The sequence below is a fragment of the Pterocles gutturalis genome, unplaced genomic scaffold (assembly GCF_000699245.1).
Source record: "Pterocles gutturalis isolate BGI_N339 unplaced genomic scaffold, ASM69924v1 scaffold20105, whole genome shotgun sequence".
NCBI classification, from domain to species: domain Eukaryota; kingdom Metazoa; phylum Chordata; class Aves; order Pterocliformes; family Pteroclidae; genus Pterocles; species Pterocles gutturalis.
The window spans coordinates 47,970-66,744 of NW_010146434.1; the positions used below are offsets into that span (position 1 = coordinate 47,970).

Below are 18,775 nucleotides of genomic sequence, written 5' to 3' on the forward strand. Positions count from 1 at the left end.
TGATGGCTCAAACCCTTTGTAGCATATTGGGAAGGACATAAAATATGAAGTAGTACAATCTTTGGGCTAATACATTTTCAAAAATATTTCATGCCTCATTTCTCACGTAAATTCTTAGGTTGCATTCAGCCTTCAAAGTGTCATTCATATTCTGCAAGAAGAAAGGCTAGTGTTCATTACTTTCACTGATAAGCTATAAGCACTGTCAGGCTTGCCCACTAGGGACTGCATCAGTGCCCCCGGGAAAGTGCAGTCTCGTGGTGTTCCTATCATGAGGACATTGTGACCAAGAAATGGATTATGGGCAGATGATGAAAGTATATATAGCATTGTCTTTGCTTAGTTCTGAGGATCCTCCCATTTTCTCTGAATTGTTAATCCAATTCAAGTTCACACCCTTGGGACTCAACATCCCAGGCAAAATGAGGTGAACTGAACAAGACCCTCTTTAGAAATGCATCACTGACACTTGCTCCTCAGATGGGGGTTTGCTGCTGAGGAAAGTCTTCTGAGACTTTCATGCTGTTGCGGTTTAACCCTCAGCTGCCATAAACACCACGCAGCCACTCGCTCACCCTCCCCCATCCTAAGAGAATGGGGGAGAGAATTAAAGGGGCAGAAGAAAATAAGACTCGTGGGTTGAGATAAGAACAATGCCAATCACAACACCTGCTCATTGAAAAAAGGACAGCCAAGATCTAGGATGAGACCCAAGCATCCCATGATATAGTGCATGGCTCTGCTTCTGTATCACATGCACTGCGATGGCCCCAAGATGTTGCTAAGTCCTAGATAACTAAGGAAATTAAGACAGCTCAATATCAAACTGTTTTCAATGGGTGTCAGCTGGTATGTGTCAACCATTGCTTTTATAAGCACACAGTACTGGGTTGAAAGATTGCGGAGCTCTCAATCTGCATTAAATGACATGATACTAATTATGTTTACTCATCTTATTTATGTTGGATTTTTTTTAAATTTTACATTTCTTAACATCTAGGTGATAAACTGTGAGCAGTGGATTCCACCACAAGTTCACAATCCAAGTGTGGGTGGTAACAGTGAAATGGTGAGTTGCCATGAAAGTTGTTCATGTTTTTCATCAGCAGCTAGCAGCCCGGACATGCTGGTTTAGTAGCATTTCCTTTACTGTGTGTAGCTTCCCCAAAAGTTAAAAGATCTTTATCCCTTGCCATGCTATTAATTATGATATCTATTTATCTTTTATGGAATACCTTATTATTGCTCTATGATTCCCAGGAAAAAAATCTACCTATAAACCTAACCTGCTTAATTTGACTCTGCAGTCACTTTGGAGTAGCTGGAGTACCAGACTAAAATAATGTTAATATTTAAAGTGCTTGTCTATATTTTGGTTGACCGTGGCTTTACTGACATTTTTTAACATTAAATTTATAAAAAATTCAGTGCATTTTACAGAACTAACTCTTTGTATAAAGAGAGCAGAAAGTTCTCTGTCATCACGCCCTATTTTAATATTCACTACGTGCAGCTAAGGTACTACTGAAACTTTCCAAAAATTTCTATAGTACAGTAATGATAGCACTATTGACACGGTAAACATACAGTAATTTTTGTCTTCTCATTATTACACTGTACTCTGAATTTAAGTGTATAGGTAATCATGATTAAATCATTGCAGTTCTTTGGGAAAGGCAAACTAGTTGAGGAAAAATTACAGAGATTAGACTCTGCCATGACTAAATTCCTTATGCTGAGAAGTGACATGCTGTGCAAGTACTTTTATTGAAATTAATGCAGTTATACCCAGGAAAGAGAGTGCTCAACAAGACTGAGATTGCTGGAATCTGACCAACAGTGTTTTACACTTAGCTTCCAAATTGCTGTATTTCTGTCACCACGTTAATCGTCATAACATCTCAGTGAGCAAAGATTTCTAAGGTATTTAGAATATTTTAGGATAAACAGGAAACAGTTTATAAGACACAATTTAGGTCTTTTTCTGTGTAATCCATTTTTATAAGTGTATTTTAAAATGTGTATTTTTTTGTCAGACATATTTATACACACTTCATGCAAATTATTTGCAACTAAAGGGCAGCCTATGATTTATTTTTTTACACAATTCAATTTTATTTGTGGCGTGACATAATTTTGCATGACTAAAACCTGTTAAGCAGGGAAATAAAGAATATTCTTGTTCATGAGGGAATTAATTCCTTATAGATAGCTTTGCTTATAGATTGGCCAAAACACAAGCACAGCTATAATATTCAAGTGAGCAATTGCTCTGACCCTAGAAAATAGCAGGGGGGGGGGCAGGTAAATATTAAAGTCTTTAAGGGTGTTTTCAATGACCAGTTTTTTTGTGAGTGGACACTTACTGCTCTGTGCATAGGTCTTCAATATTCCCCCATAGCTCCTTCTGGAGTATCCTTCCCCTTCCACAGAGAAGGCAGGTACTGGAAAGGAGCATACTCCAAATTACTGTATGTTACTGGCTCAGCCAGTAGTGTTGCACATTCTGTCACTGCACTTCCTCCTCTCATATCCTAGCCAGTGGCAAGCAGAGATATCCGATTCCAGATAACACAAACAGCAAGAAGAAAATCGCCTGAAACCAAAGCATAATATTTAACAGATTTTTCTCACTTTTCTGCATGGTTTCACTAAGCTGCTGGGGATTGCCAGGACAATGCACCAAAACTGTGAGACTAGGATGGTCAGTTCATCTGACAGTCTGTCTGATTTCTACATCAAAGAATATTTTACCTCTGTTTGGATAGGCAGCTAAACTGCTGGTTTTGAATGCTTAGGCAAACCAAATAAAATACCGTAAATTTAAAAGCTGTAACATCACTTACTGATACTGCATAAGTTTTTTTCTTCATATAAAGGGGTTACTGTATTTATCACTAAAGCACATATGACATTTCACTAACAAAAGATTCTAGCAAATGAGTGCTTTTAAGGTAAAGAGGATTAGAGTTTGCCATTAATAAAATTATTTGAATAGATTATCTTCCATTTATCTTGATGTCTCCATGATGGAAATCCCAGATCATAACTCAAAGTCATGATGTTGCTTTGGTATCGTTACTTGTAAGTGAACAAATTATTATTACTACAAGAGTTCTTATATTAGAGGAATATTATTTAAACCCACTGTGATTTATTTTGCAAAGACATCTCACAATGAGAGACTGAAAAATTACACCTCAATTTCTCCCGTTAGCTAAAGTAAAACTGCAGTCCTACTGTCTTGAAGTTGGAAGAGGGGAGAGAGGGCTTGAAATAAAAATCAGAACATAAAAATCTAAGGATGCTTGGATTTGGCCGCTAGTGGATGATGAATACTCAGATACAAATTTTAAAAGGATGCTAAGCTGACTAGAGCTTTAAGGTAGATCTATTGGGACCTTATCCTACAGTAAAGATCCTCAAGAAAAACCTAAGGGGTTTTAAACTCAAAACTACTAGGTTTTATTAGCCTACAAAATAAAACAATTAATTATTCAAATGGCAGAAATTGAAAGCACCTAAGTTTTGTTTATGTTAGTAACTAGCACAGAGTAATATATGAGTATCAGCACAACAGAACAGTTGATGCTGATGACCCGATGTCCACTTTATATGTATTATGGGAGATCTACCTGTGTTCAGATCTTCTCTGTTAGACCTTCGATAGTAGCTGGAGTTCATCAGTTGAACTTCTGGAAAGCATCTTTCATCCTAATTTCATCTGCGATGAATTCAGTTTGTGGCCCTTTGAGACCAAAGCACAACTTACCGGGATAGCTGTGGAACTGACTTCAGATATACGTCCCTGATCAAAACTAAAATACTAATGTAGCCATAACTTACAAAAGACACTGGGCACATGAAAAGGTCTTTACATATAACTTTCTGGCTTCCTGCTATGTTCCTCCAGTTGAGTCCTGGTTCCCAGGACAATCTGCAGACTTCAAGGAATGTAACATGCTGCTGAGAAGGGAGTCTAAACCTAAGTGCAATCCACCACGGGAACTTCTGCATTACGCCCTGTGTTTAGCAAGAGGAGGACTCCTAAGGTCCTATCCTTAGGAAAAGAAGTCCGCATAGCTCAGTAGCATGAATGGAATCATCCTAATTTATATCAGCCATGAAGGAAGTCATTAAAGGTGTATCTAGAGACAGACTGTTTAATAATAAGATATAACATAGCTAGAAACATTTCATCAGAACAGTGTCCAAAAGAATAAAATAGTTTCAGAGTTTTTTGTGTGCAATTTTACACATGGGGGTATAGGTTTATTTCACTAGACAACATCTAAAATTCTGTTAGTCCATTTGTCTTACATGAGGAAGATACACCTGATTCTGTAGACTATTGTCTTCCCATCCCAATTTATTGCTGGGCCAAGATGAACTGGTGGTGCAAATCATTTGCTACAAACTCTTTCAACGTTTGAAATCAAACATCTGAATATACAGGGGAACATCTCACCTATTCTCACTTAGCTTTCATTAACCCTCCGCTTCAACGTATTACAATTTCAACACAATTGTCTAGTGGCACACAGCTAACTAAATACACATAAAAATGTGCTTTGCCTGGGCATAGAAGACCTGGATGTCTATTTCTGCTTACAGAGTCTTATGACTTTATAGAAAAATATCTGAAACTTTGTCACTTGAAGCATGGCCATCTTTATTAGCAGTTATCTGTCAAGTGAATGGTGGTCTTTTTTTATCTGAAATTAGGATACACCCTCTCCCTTATGATTGCTACAAGGGATGGATGTAACTTGTAATATGTGAATGCTGGGGCTTCAGAGTGCTTCATGTTAAGACTTTGCAAAAAGCCTTCAACCCAAGTGAAAGCTGAGGAGTTCAGCATCTCTTGATACCCATCGCTAAGCAGCCTGCCCACTATATATTAGACTGTGCTGGGAAACTCCCTGATGACTTTGTCTCAAAGGATTATGCATATGAGGAAGCAGAAAGGATTGGGGAGAGTGCAATTAGGTGTCTGCATTTCTACCTTCTGATAACATCAGCACTAGCACTTAAAAACTTGTAATATTGCCAAATTTCATTGCCACAATAGGCCAAATTCATTATCAGTGTAAACAGCCGAACATCCATAGGCTCCAGCCAGTATTGTTCCAAAGTGTAGCCATCAGTGGGTTACAATTTTACTAATTTGTAATGTGCTTACTTTTCTTGGTTTCTAATGAAAAGCAGATATCTTATATGAAACACAGCACATGGCTATGGAAGAGAGGTTATTTGCTGTCAAAGAATGAAATTTCTCTTTGAAGCTCACAGAGAATTCAGAATCATATTGGGAGAGAATTCAAGAGTTTCTGGATTGCTTTGCAAGATAGCGGCTGGTTTAACATAAGTGAAAGCATATTCACAAAGTTCCTGCTCCAGGAACCTGTAGTACCCAAACCTTGAGTTTCCCCAGTAGGACGTTGTTGGAATGTACTATAACAGATTTCAGTTGTCATTTACATCATTACCGCTTAATCTAAAAAAGGAAATAAGACCTTGATTTAAGGAAGACATCAGTATTTCAGAACACACTCCTATACACATTTAAATTCAGCAGCTGGCCACATCTGGGATTTCTGTGCATACATGAAATGCTTCTGGATAATGTATTAGATGCATATATTAAAATGTTTTCTGGAACTAATCCGTAATTAAGTGAGGTATTAAAGTAATATGTAAACAGCAATATGAACACTGATCTAAGTTTGATGTCTCCTGTGACTTCCCTTTTTCCTTTTTTATATCTATTGGTCCCAAGCAAGGAAGTGCTTAACTTTTAAAGCATTGTGCAGATGATTAATTCTTTGAAGCTGAGACTTCGTCATTCTCAGAACAAGCATCACATTAACCTTAGTTTTTATTTGTAGGTTTTGAACACTTTTTAAATGTCTTTGGTTTTTTTTGCCAGGGTACAGAGCCAGATGATAAAGCAGAGTCCATGGGAACATTGAAACGACTGCAGAAATTGGTCCGAACCAAAAAATCTAGTACACAAAGCTTGGAGGATGTCAAACATGTTTTGCTCCCACTCAGTAAGTGAAGTGTTATATCAGCATTCTTTCCAACATTCGGCAAATGACACTGTATTGAACATAACTGTAAACAATCCTGTCCTGCTCTGTCATTCACCACCCACAATTTTCAAACTCCAGCTGAGATGTTACTGTGATACCACTTTAGTGTTGACTTCCTCATAGTGTGAAAACCTGTTTCCTGACACGCTAGCTTGAGTTTTGTAACAGTATATCTTGCAAGTGCAGATTTTAGCTAACTAGAATTGTATAACAGTGGAGCCTCTGTGCTGAGGACAATTTGTTTTTAGAGTAGTTCCTAGTTTTGTATCACATTTCAGATCAGAAAGTCAAAACTCACAAATGCAATGATAACTTTCAGTGTTAATCCATGAGTCAGTAGCAGCTGCAAGCACAAGAAGGTCTGTGGTATGATCATCAGGTTGGCTTCTCATCATACCTGATTGCCTAGGGGCATAAGACGCAGGAATTCTAAACTGATGCTGAGCTCAGGTTATTTTCTTGAGTCTCCTATAGATCACTGATCTGACTGTGCAGCAGTTCTTCGTCTGAACTGATTTTGCCAACATTAATTTAACAGTGCATGAATTTGTTGTACAATGCATTTGTGGATATGATTATTTTTAAACTAATATTAGCAAAATGAGTTTACACTGATGAACCACTGCTCCAGACAGATCATTGCTTGGGCTGAAACACACAAGGAAATTTAGATTTCAGCAACTGCTTTGTAACTGCAACACATACTGGGAAGGGGTGGGAGAGGAACTATCCAGAAAAGCTTTCCAAACATTTCCAGTACTTAAGCTAAACTCATGCTTTCTGCAACTACGCAGCAATATGACATTTAATTAGCAAATTTCCATGTTCAGTGCAGAACCAGTACAATTTTCCAGGCTTTTGAAGGAACAAGACAAATTTACCAAATGGAGAATAAATCTTGCTTTTGGCTCATATGTCTGACCCAATACAAAATCCTCTCCATCTGCCTAATTATCATTATTGTTTGTTTTTTTATGGAGTCCTTGGCTTTTTCATTACATAGAATGCAACAGAAAACATTGAAGAAAAAAAGTCTGCTATTTTCTCTATGAATTGCAACATATTATAACAGAAGTATTTGCATTTTTAAAGATACATTAGAAGATGCTTATCTCTCTGAAGAGGATGAAGAAGCACTAACTTCTTGCATGAAACTGACAAAACCTCAGGAAAAGAAGACCTGGAAAGACAATGTGAGGAGAAAAGAAGAGACTAAGACTAGGGCAGACTTTATTTCTGCATCTCTGGGCCGATCATACACTTCCAGACTTAATAATTTAGGAACTATTTCAATCCATTCGGAAACCGAATTTCACTTGTGGAGTGACTGGAAGCCATTTCCTGATAACCAGCTCTGCTCTTGTGACTTCTTGATTTCAAAAATAGAAGAATGGGAAAACTGTACTTGCTCTTCTCATCAGCCACATCTTACATATTCCCTAACCGATACGGATCTACAGTACTCCTGGGTAAGTGGAAGTGGTTTCTTTTGTGCTGATATGCATAAAGAGTGGAAACTTCTTGCTCTGATTCAGAAATGCTGTCATCTTCCATGTGCTTAGGAAATGCAATGAACCAAATTTAGACTTCAGGTAAATGGATGTGAATGCATTGTTCAGGCTAACACCAGGGGTTCATATAGCCCCAGGTAGTTCATTTTTAACCATGCAGACATCAGCAGCATTGAGCTGGAAGGCTTTAGGCTATTCTGTTTCTCATCAAACACACTGTTTTTTTTTCATCTGTATATTAAGTACTCATCCCTCCAGGCTTAGAAACTTTCTGGAAGTCTGGGGTAAGTCAGTAAGGGCCAATGAAGCCAGTGGGCTTGGCTCAGGCCCCTGGAGGTTCCTGCTCTACTAATTAAGGACACTGGAGTTATTGAGACAAATATCAGAGGCTAAAGAAGCTTTGGTGGGTTTGCCTTCTTGGATCAGTTCAGCTGGTGGAGCCTATTTTTGCAATTACCTTTCTGGCAGCAAGAAGTTGTTAGGGCCAGATACAGACGGGTAGAGTTTGATCTTGGTCTGAAATTATGTTTTTGGATAGCTATCTGGAGGAGACTTTTCTACTTTAATTGCTGGCTTTTTTAAAAGGGCTATTTAAAACTTGTAAAACAAAAACACAAAAAGAGGCTTTTCTCCCTCTCGTCTCTGGGCACAGCACATCTTCTGGCACTCCACATAGTGGTAAGCACATGAAGGGTGAATGGTTGACTGAAAAGTATCAAGGAAGAAGTAAAGAGTAGCCTCTTTTCCTTTTATGCCCTTTCCCTCTACAGTGCCCCAGGGACAGAGCTGGTTCTCACTGGGCAATAAGGCCAGCCACCCAGGGAAAGTGCATCTAAACCACAGGAGGCAAGATACCTGCTGAAACCTGTCAGCTGAGTGTTCAGAGACCTGAGCAACCAGAATCTTAGGCCTGAGACCTCTTGCTGAAAACAGCATTTTCTCTAACTTGTGCTCATATATCAATAGGAAGGCTACACACGCACAGATGTGTGGGTCAATATAGCAACCATATTTCTGAATACATGGAGGTAGGCATTCAGTTTCTTTTCAATTACACAGTAGCTAACAACAACAGGCAGTACCCGAAACATGGGATTTATCTATCTGAATGTAGTCCAGAAGATTTCCCTGGGATTTGACACAGAAAACAGAATGGCTAATGCTTTGATTGATGGAACTGTAATTAGAAGAGAGAAAAAGGAAACTACACCTAAAAAAAGCTGAGAAAGGTGCAGCAGTGAAACCCTGGACAGCCTCAGCACTTGCAGACTCCCAGGGAGAGCCCCTGGAGACAGACCTTTGGGGCAGAGCTTTGGCAGAAATAGGCTGGGAGATGTGAACAAAGACTGTGCTCTCTCCAGTGAGTCTTCCTGTCTGCCGGTAATAGGACTCTGTAGAAATCAAATTGTGTCAGGGATGCTGGACTCCATCATGTGCCTGCTCCTAATGAAAGCAACTCTCAGCATCCCAAGGTAAGGCTGAAGTCCCAGGGCAAAACAGTAATAATGGATGTGTCGGTCAGATTTATGAGAGCATAAGTGTCAATTCAAATAATTTTATTTCATTTTGTCACAAACAGTCTGTTAACGTTCTCTACCCTGGTGAGATTTGTCCTACCCATGTTACCACTAAGTGCCATCAAGAGGTTTAGTGCTTTTTTTCTGCATTATTGTTTATTTTGCCATCTGCTTTCCTGACAGGATCCCTGACTTCAATGTATCTCTGTAGGCTGAGTGTCTTTAGATTTAGATTACAGGCAATGGCAAGACATCTCATTCTTTGCATTTGCGTTCTACCAACTGGCTCAACTGAAGATTACAAAGACTGGATTTTCAGTTTTGCTTTTCAAGAATCAAACAAGCCTGCACTGGTGCTTTTGCTATGAGGGGATCAGACATTGGGGATGATGCAGATGTTCTTTCTGATGTTGATTTACTTATTAGTGCAAAACCAATATATTCCACAATACTCTTTCTGATTGTATGAGTAAAATACCATTTAATTTTCTTGACTGATCTTGTCTTGGCTACTACTCTACTGTCTTGCTGCAGCATGATGTGAAGGAGATGGCCTGAGATGTGATACTGAAATGCTAGTTGGTATGTCCTGAGTTGAGGCAAACAGGCAAAACTGGTAGATACAAGACTAAGATCCAAGACTCTGCTACTCCACCGGTAAACTGTGTCTGATCTGGTTTGGGGGACAGATAAATATCTAGGCTGGTCTCATATTATCCAGAGTCATCTCAGCAACATACACAAAGCCGATTAAGCATAGCCCTAATTAAAGCTTGAATTGCAGATAGTAAATTAAGCAGCGCTCTCCTGCAATCACAAGCAATAAGATCTGCCTCTTGCACAGGGACACCAGAGACAACTCAAAATTCACCCATTCTGTCCAACTTCATATGCCACGAAAACATTTTAGAAGTCTGTATTTCTGTACTTTAATTAAATACAGAACTGAGGGTGCTGTGTTACCATTTTATAGCTGTGGTGCCACCGTTAGCAACTTTGTGCAAAGTTAACTTAAACATAGGTCATTTTTTTTTCTGCATTGTTCAGCTGTTTACAATATAATTGGTGGTTGGTCAAAATTTTGCTAGGGGCAACAGAGAGCACTGCTTTTTTTGGTGTGTCAAGATTGCCATGTGAAATTATTGTTACTGATATTCTTCCTAAGGAGATATAATTTGTAAATAGTTCTTCCTTAGAAAGTGGAAGAATATATTTAAGAAAATATTGAATACTTCAGGAAAAAAAAAAAAAAAAAAAAAGCCTGGATAAAGAAACTACTGTGCTCCATATTTTCATAGTACCACAAAGCATATTGGGGAGAGAAATGAGTGATCCAGGCTGGTTTATAATCATAGAATCATAGAATCATTAAGGTTGGAAAGACCTCTTACGAATCAGCAGAAATCAGGCAGAGGATAGAAGAAAAGATTATCCAGACACCGCTTTAACAACCACTTGACCTTAATGTAGAGGGTTATTGGTTTCTCTACTTCTTTTTATTCCTCAGTTTGGCCCTGCCGAAAACGGTTCTGCTGTCTCTCACACTTTTTTTTTTTTAATTGTGATTACTAGAAGCTGCACTTCTGTTATTCATATGCTAAGATCTTCACTACCCTAACAAAGTAGTAGAGAAGTCCCATGTCCATGTCTTTTATACAAGCCATTTCAGCCTTCTGTTGCTTTTTCTCAATCTGTGCAATTGATAAGATGTTTGCAACCTCATGTAAGGCATGGAAAATCCAGAGTCAGAAGCTTGGAAAGTACAGGAGCTTGATGGGCTTGACTGGTCCTGAAACAGGCATAGACTGGAGCACATAGTGGGTTCACAACCGAGGGGTCCTCTTCACAAAAGTGTTCCCAGACTGTCTTGGACAGCCTGAGACAGAGAGACAAAAGCTGATGAGTCCCTTTCTCCTCTCCCTCAATACTTTAACGTGCTACTCCACTGGCTGATCCGTCCACTCTCCCAATAACTGCAATATGGAAGGTGTGTTTGTAGGATGACACAAGCATCCTTTACATGAAAGGGAGAGGAAACAACATCTCCTGTGGGAGACAAATCAGCAGAGAGCAGTATCTTAGAAGCTTGGTTAGGTTTCACAGAAGAGGGATTTAGTCATTGATACTGTAAGAATACTTATCTGTTGCAACCTGCGTTTGGTATTCAGGGAGAATGAAAAGATGAGGGTCATTTCCCAAGACTAGAGAAGATCTGGGATTTTTCTGTGGAAAAAGAAAAAATCTAAGTGTGCTGTACAGCAAGATATCTTTTTCTCTCCCATTTTCAGGTTAAAAGGAGAATAGAAAGCTTCAAAAGATTGGTTTCTATCCAATATAAAAGCATTACATTGTGGTGGAATTAACAAGTAGTTTGGGAAAACTGCAAGTGACTTTATGCCAAAACCTGTTTGTTCTCTCCATATTCCTCTCAGGAATGTCTCACGGTCTTATTGTGGTTACGTTAGCCCTGTGATTATGGCCATGGTTTTCTGCCATTTCAGTGACCTTGTGGCTTTTTGCTTTCCTCCTGGTCTGACTTGCTTTCTTGCCAGACAAGACATTTTTCAGCATCTCCCCTTGACCCTTAGTAGATGTGTCTAGTTGGACACCCATGTGTTTGTTGAAGAAACTCTCTTCTTCTCAGCTCTGTTTTTGGACTTTTTCTTGTCCTAACTTTTCCTGACATATTCTACTTAATAGGTTCTGGTTCCTGGCTGCCCCATAACAGCCTTGCTTGCTTGCTATGATTGCTCTTACCCTGCACTCTTTAGTGCCCCTGCTGCTCCTGATCATCTGGGTTCTCAAAGAGGTGCTGCATATTGCCTTGAGGTTTACATAGGTTGTTGGATCTCTTGTGATACCAGTGACTGATCATTGTTCTCCAGGTTAGTGGAGTGGGGAGGAAGAGTATGGACAGCCAGTAACAAACAAATAGGATAGAGTGCTCTTCTCTGGCAAAATGTGCTTCAAAGCTGAAAGCTGCATTTGACCATCTGCACAGCCCAGAGAATGGCTGCGGGAAGATTTCTACTTTATTTCAGCCAGCAGTTTCTCCTGTGCACTAGAATGCTGTGGGCTTTCATGTACTTCCTGGCTGATCAATTTTCTTAAGCAATTTGACTGTTTTCTGCATTTTTTTCTTTCTTCCACTAATGTCTTTCTGTTGAGAGACACCTACACATGCCTTAGAAGAGCTTTTTCAATTACAAGTTGAATCCTCTTTTGGCACAAATGCAGTATTAAAAAGAATGCCTGAAAATCCCCAAATTGCTTTTCTGAGACACCAATTTTCAACTGCTCCGGTCACTTTAGCTGCTTAAGTGTCAGTAATAAACGGTCCTTTCAAAAGCTGTAGCTCTTACTTGTTCTGTTTCAGTGACAAGGTAGGAAGCCAGATCCTCACCAAGTACAAATCCATTTTCTACTGGTGTTAGGAAGTCCTGCTCAGCTGTACCCAAGCCAAGGCCCAAAGACTTTGCCCAGGGAAGAGCTAAAGAGCAGCTGAAAGGGTGGGAGTAAACAAAGCAGTCAAGACCGTGACGATGGGTGTTCAGGTGATAAGCTGTGGCTAAGACATGAAAACAAGATCTGTTTTCTAAGATATGAAACTGTCTCCAGCTGCTTCTCTTTCATCTTATCATATCTTCATTTACAAGCCCCCTGAGAGGTTTCCTGTTGCTTTTTATAACATTCTAGCTAATTTCACCTGTTACCCTGTTCTCCCCATCAGTCCACCAGCTCAGCCCTTCAAGCCTGTGTAGTCAGCACCTCTCTTGCACGGTAAAGAGATAGCTAAAAACCCCACTGTGCTCCCCAGATTGCAGTCTTCAAAGATACATGAACTGATAAACAAAAAAGAACAGTACTACAGCTAAATCTAGCACATGGCTAAATTCAAATGCACTCCCTGTTTCCCAGTTCAAATCCCATCCCAGAGCCTTGTGAAAACTTCTTTGAATTTTAACCCTTGTGAGGGGGTGGAGATAGAGATATATTTATACATGTCTGTTGTAGTCAAATGCTGGTGAAATTTGAATTATTTTGATTTTGAAACTGGGGAAAATTCAAGATCCATGACTAAATTTTCAGTGTTTACTTTTCCTGGAAATGCTAAGCAAAATGTGGACTCCGCCAAAAAGATACAAATGCTACTGAGCCTAAGAGCACTCATTTTCTTGATGCTTCAGTGTCTGTAGAGTCTTACTTCATCTCCTATCACAGGGAGCTTTATTTAAGAAATTATTATATCAGGAAGTTGGTAAATATTGTATGGCTTGCTTCAGTTAAATACAAAAAGTGAGAGAAAATCACCCCTTAAAGCACAAGGCTTCATCTCTCAAGCTTTGTGGTTGGAAGACAGGAGCCTGGGAAGGCATCCAGCCTCGCTATGCACTGTGCTGATAGCAAATACCTGCCACTGCCATTCTGCATCCTACAGTGATTTTTGCTACTTCCTGCATAGTAATGTGAAAAATTTAGATATTTAGTGTCTTCATCTGTGGTGAATTTAACTACACAGTCTCAAAGCAGGCTTTAAAAAATCTGAAAAATCTGATGCTGCTGCTCTTCACTATGGTAACTCTTGCCCTATTTTTTATTTTTAACACCTTACTAGAATTTTCACAGCTATATAGGGAATTATGTCACATTTTCCATTAATCTCAAAGGCATGCATACCTAACTGCTAAAAAGCTTAATTCCAAACTTTTCCCTCCAAACATTGCTGGACTGTTCTGTAAAGTTGGATTGCTAGCATTTGCTAGTATATAGTAGGCAGAATGATAATTAAGTTAATTATTTGGAGTAAAAGATATTTTTAAATACCACACCATCTTTAATTTGGCTACAGATAACTGCAGAAGAGCATTTCAATTCACAAAAATTTCATGGGTTTGCTTTTGACATGGCTGGTAGGGACTGCAGAGCTACAGCCGGAGAGAGAAATGAAAGACTATTTTGGATTACTGTCATGAATGTAGTATGAAGGGAAATATACTTGTTGAAAGTGCAGGGAAAGTTGTTCATTTCATATACTTTCTACGTGGCATATGAATTATTATTAGAAAAAAGGAATGCTACCTGCTTCATGAAACATGATTAAGAGTCAAAATATAATTAAACTAAGTGCAGTTGTTGATAACAAACTGTCTGATGAAAGGATGACTTCCTGGTAGCATCCTCTAGAACTGCCAAAATGATGCACTTTTGCATACTGAAAGAAATAGATTGTATTGTCTGTCTGCTGCTTTATAAACCTATGCTGTGATAATATTATCCTTCTGTGCATCTGCTGTCAGTCTAGTATTTTGTAATGGACATTTTTCTTCTTGTTATTTTTAATATTAAAAAAAAAACATAATAAAAGCTTTAATTTCTTGCCATACACCATACAAAGCAAAAAAAGAAGTATACATTACTCTGTCTGAGCAGTGCTCCTGTGGAATGAAACAGCTCATACAGGCTGTGTTTCCATCCTGTGTCATGCTAATGCATTAGCTCCTGCTGCTGGAAGGAACGTTTTGACCAATGAAGCCATCAGATGCCTTGGGATCTGCTTATTCAAGACTGCAACTGTTTAAGTGCAATTTATCTCCTTCCACAAAGCAATGCAGTTTTACTTCTGCATAGATTCACTTTTGAAACCTAAACTTTGGCCTGATCTTGTGCTTGTTGAGTTGGTGACAAGCTTCCCATTTACAGTCAAAACATTTAATCTTCACTGTGCTTGCATTAGCTCAGTATACCTTTTATGTGTCCTCATCTCCCTTCAGGAGAACAAGCAGGCTTAGCTTCAGATTTCTTCAGTGTCCCTGATGAAGCTGAAATTAAAGTGCTACCCACATGACTAATTCGGTAAGGATTTTGAGGCTAAGGCTTTGGTAAGGAAGCCGCAACCTAAGATGACTCAAGGATCCTTACTGACCTTAAGTTACAAGAATACGTAGGCAGTAGGTAGCAGTGCATACCACAATGCCTGATATTCCTTGTCTTCTTCCCTAGCTAATTAAAATTACTTTTCTTTTAGGGAACATTAATTTTCTGAAAGTTCTGAGCTGGCTCAGGAGTTGATTATGTTTGCTTGCTTGTTTTCTGAGTGTAGATTGAGCTATTTATTCTCTTTGGTAAGTCATTTTTGCATGCTTTAAATTGTTCCTGTAAAGCTGGTTGTAAAATAGGCTTTTCATCTCGCTCACATAGGAATATAGGAATATGCTATCAGTGCTCAGCAAGGGCATAAATGGAAGAGTGAGGATTTTCAGTGCCAGAAAGGCAGTAAGATTTCCAGGGCTGAAGTGTTATTATAATGAATGTGTTTCAAAGTCCAGTAAAAGAAGCACTCCTGTTGTGACAGTCTCCAAAACCAGGGTATGTCTTGCATAATTTCAAACTTATCAAAACTGAAAATTTAATTTGAATACTGGGTTTTCATCCAGCTTTGAAAAAGTAATTGTGGGTAAAATGAACAAGAATAGGGCCTGAAAAATAAGATTGGAAGTGAAACAATGGACACAGAGTGGACACATGTCTAGTTCTCCTATTTAAATACTTTCAGGTATATGAAAAGGCCGTTAGAAGAAAGAAAGAACTGGACAATTATTTGTATCTGAGTATTCTCTTTTATTTTGAAAGGAATTCACCCATAGTAATGAAATTTCTAGACTGACTTTCTGTAGACATTTAATTGATTGAAGTTCACCCTCCCTAATACATAAGCAAAGCAAATTGGAAACTTGAACACAACATAATTCTTGCTGGAAGTGCTTACACTCCAATCCATTTGAAGAAATCTGGCTGAATATTTTTCAGGAAAGGACCAAATTAATTAGATTAAATGACATGAAACCTCATTCACTTCTACTTACAACTTACATTTGACAGTATACCACAAGAAATGGCCACAGTGCAAGGCAAGTGTGAAAATCAAAGTTCAGGTAGTTTAAGATCATGAGACAGAAAATTATGCAGATATTTTGAAGGTTTCTATATTTAATTCTGGATTGTGTAGGTGTTCTGATACCTAGATTTCCTTCTTCACAGATAAACCCTGCTTCCACGTAACTCCCCTAAAAACTAATCAGTATGGCAATACAGCAATATGTGTGGCCTCAATTGTGGCAGGGGACTAGTGTGTTAACAGCCATGCTAGCTCACAAGATGATTCTTATTCTCAGATAAATACAGATGACAGCTCACATCCTACAGCAAGATGTGTACAGGTGCCAAAGGGCAAAATCAGTTAATTCTGGTGGCCATTGTAAGATAGGCAGGATATTATTCATATTTTTTTAGTCTGAAAGCCTTGAAGTCAAACTCCCAGAAGTTCTCTTGCAGCTATATTTTCTCAAATTTTCTGCACATCTAACCACAGGGTCAAAAACTGAGGATTAGGTGTAATGTTCAGCTGCAAAGTAAGTTTTAACATAATTTCGTAGCATTTCACTGAACTGTAATGACAAAATAAATCCTTATTCCATTTCTTCATAGCAGCATAGTTTCCTTAACTCTGTGAATCATGATCCAGTGATTAAGGATGTAGATAATGCAGATTCAATTCCCTGTACTTCTACAGACCTCTCGTGATATTAGACACATCACTTAACTTGCCTGCCTCAGGCTTCATTGGCAAAGTGGGAATAGTATGTTGTTTTACACATCAAATGGTTGTTGCACAAGCAAGAACACACATAACAACTTGTGCACCAGAAGGGCAGGAGTTCAAACAGTTTATTTGCAGGCTCTGACACCACCGTTCAGATTCATCCTTTTCACTGAATGAGACAGACATTCAGTAGAGAAAATGCAGTGACTACTAAAACTGCATCCTTAAAACTGCACTAAAATGTACATGCATAGGGGTAAGCTTCAGGTATCATAGATATTATTAATTCTGCCCTGTCTTTAAAACCTTGTTTTCTTAATCTGACTTTGTGTGTGTATGGTACATGAGGGTGTTTAGGGGTTTAGGTATTATTATTTAGGAGTGTTTGGACCCAAAGATGTTTCAAAGATTTTTGTGAACTTTCACTTCCCAAACTAGAAAAGCATAATATTAGCATTTCTCTTTACTGGTTTGTACACATATTAAAAAAATATATTTGCTGTAAACAAGACTAAATCTAGCTTTCAGGGTATTGCTGCTCCTGGAGTGAGACTCCTCTCCAGTTTGCTGTCTGTAGCTCAGTAGAACTTTTAGCAGACCATGGAGCCATTGGAGGGAAAAGTTTTGTTGCCTTTTCATCAACCTCTGCTTTCTGTGGCATCAGCAAGGCAAAGGAAACAATACATGTGAAAGAAGTAAAAAGGATCAGATAGGAGATGTAACAGGTAAAAAAAAAAATGTCTAGAGAAGTGGTATGCAAGGAGTGAGTCAAAAGCTCATATATTTTGAGGGGAAGTGAGAGGGGAAGGAGTTTGATAACACAATGAAAAAAGATCAAAATTGGTGAAGACAATGCTGAAGACAAGTGAGTTGCTTGTGAAGATGCAAAGCATCCATCTCTCTTTCCACAGAGCAGAGTTTCTGAGACAGCCTCCCCTTTCCATTCCCTTCTCTCTCCAAAGACAAATTACTGACATGTAAATAATTACCTTATACCTGCTGAGTACTGTGACTGTCCCTGTGAGTGCTTTTATCCCACAGCCTGAGATAGAGCACGTTATCTTAAATCCTTAATGAAATAAATTCATGTGACTGTACCTCACTTCATCTTGGTGATGGGCTAAGAGCATGTTCCCACCCCATTAGTGAGGCTTAGCTGAGCTGGGGCAACCTACTCAGTCGTCACCATTCAGCCCCGGCCCAAAGTGTTCCATGAAGCCCTGAGTGAGGCAAGCGGGGCACTAACTATGACTGGCACAGGGTGCAGCAATCAGCTGGCCAGTCCTCCCCAGTGAGGGACTTGGTGCTGAAATCCAGCAGGAGAAGTGCCTCTTCTTCTTTATGGGGGAGCTTAGCATGGCTGGAACTGGCCCACCCTCCGTCACCCCTGCACTGGAACAAGGAGCTGATGGATCGGTGTAACCACCTATGCCCGACAGACAGGCATACAGAGCAGGAGCCAGACCTCTCTGCAGCAAGGTTCAGGTCTGGAAGTGAGCATGAGAGCAAATCAAGTGCTCAGGTCTCATTCCCAGTATGTGTGATTTGGCAGCTCTGCTGAGGGAGGTAGCCTGACACACATCCTGCTTGATTTTGAAGATATTGCCATTAAGGTTGGCACCTGAATCAAGTGTTGCAACAGATAAGGCCACAGCTCCAGTACAAGGTGTCTTGAGAAAAGAAAATAAATTGTTAAGATTGAAACTAATCACCTATTCTTGATGATGAAGAATTTTTGTGTTTTTGATGGCTATCAATCAGGTATCATATCATTTAGATGTGTAGAAATAAAGTTTTAAAACCAGTCACAAATGATGTCACCTTGTCCCTCTCTGTCCCTTCTAAATTTTTATTTTCACCCATTTGAAACTATGTTCAAGGAGAAAGAAAGAATAGCATTTTCCTCTAAAAGCAAAATGAAATTGAAGCCCTGCAAGTGAACATGCAGTGTGCCACACCTTATTCCTTTTCATGTTAGCATTTGCACAGCAGTCCTAACGCTGTGATGGCACAGCAACTTGACACTCTGACATCACTGAAGAGATTCAGCAG

At 39.1% G+C, this 18,775-nt stretch overlaps 1 protein-coding gene across 1 annotated transcript in view; it reads left to right on the forward strand.

The window, feature by feature from the left end:
* The first annotated feature begins 812 nt into the window (after positions 1-812).
* SAMSN1 (SAM domain, SH3 domain and nuclear localization signals 1) overlaps positions 813-18,775 on the forward strand; it is a 58,245-nt gene continuing 40,282 nt past the window's right edge. The window contains exons 1-3 of the mRNA XM_010085749.1: positions 813-1,069; positions 5,930-6,053; positions 7,188-7,564. Coding sequence (XP_010084051.1) covers positions 1,067-1,069; positions 5,930-6,053; positions 7,188-7,564 — 504 coding nt within the window. The 5' untranslated portion in view covers positions 813-1,066. The remainder of the gene's footprint in view (positions 1,070-5,929; positions 6,054-7,187; positions 7,565-18,775) is intronic.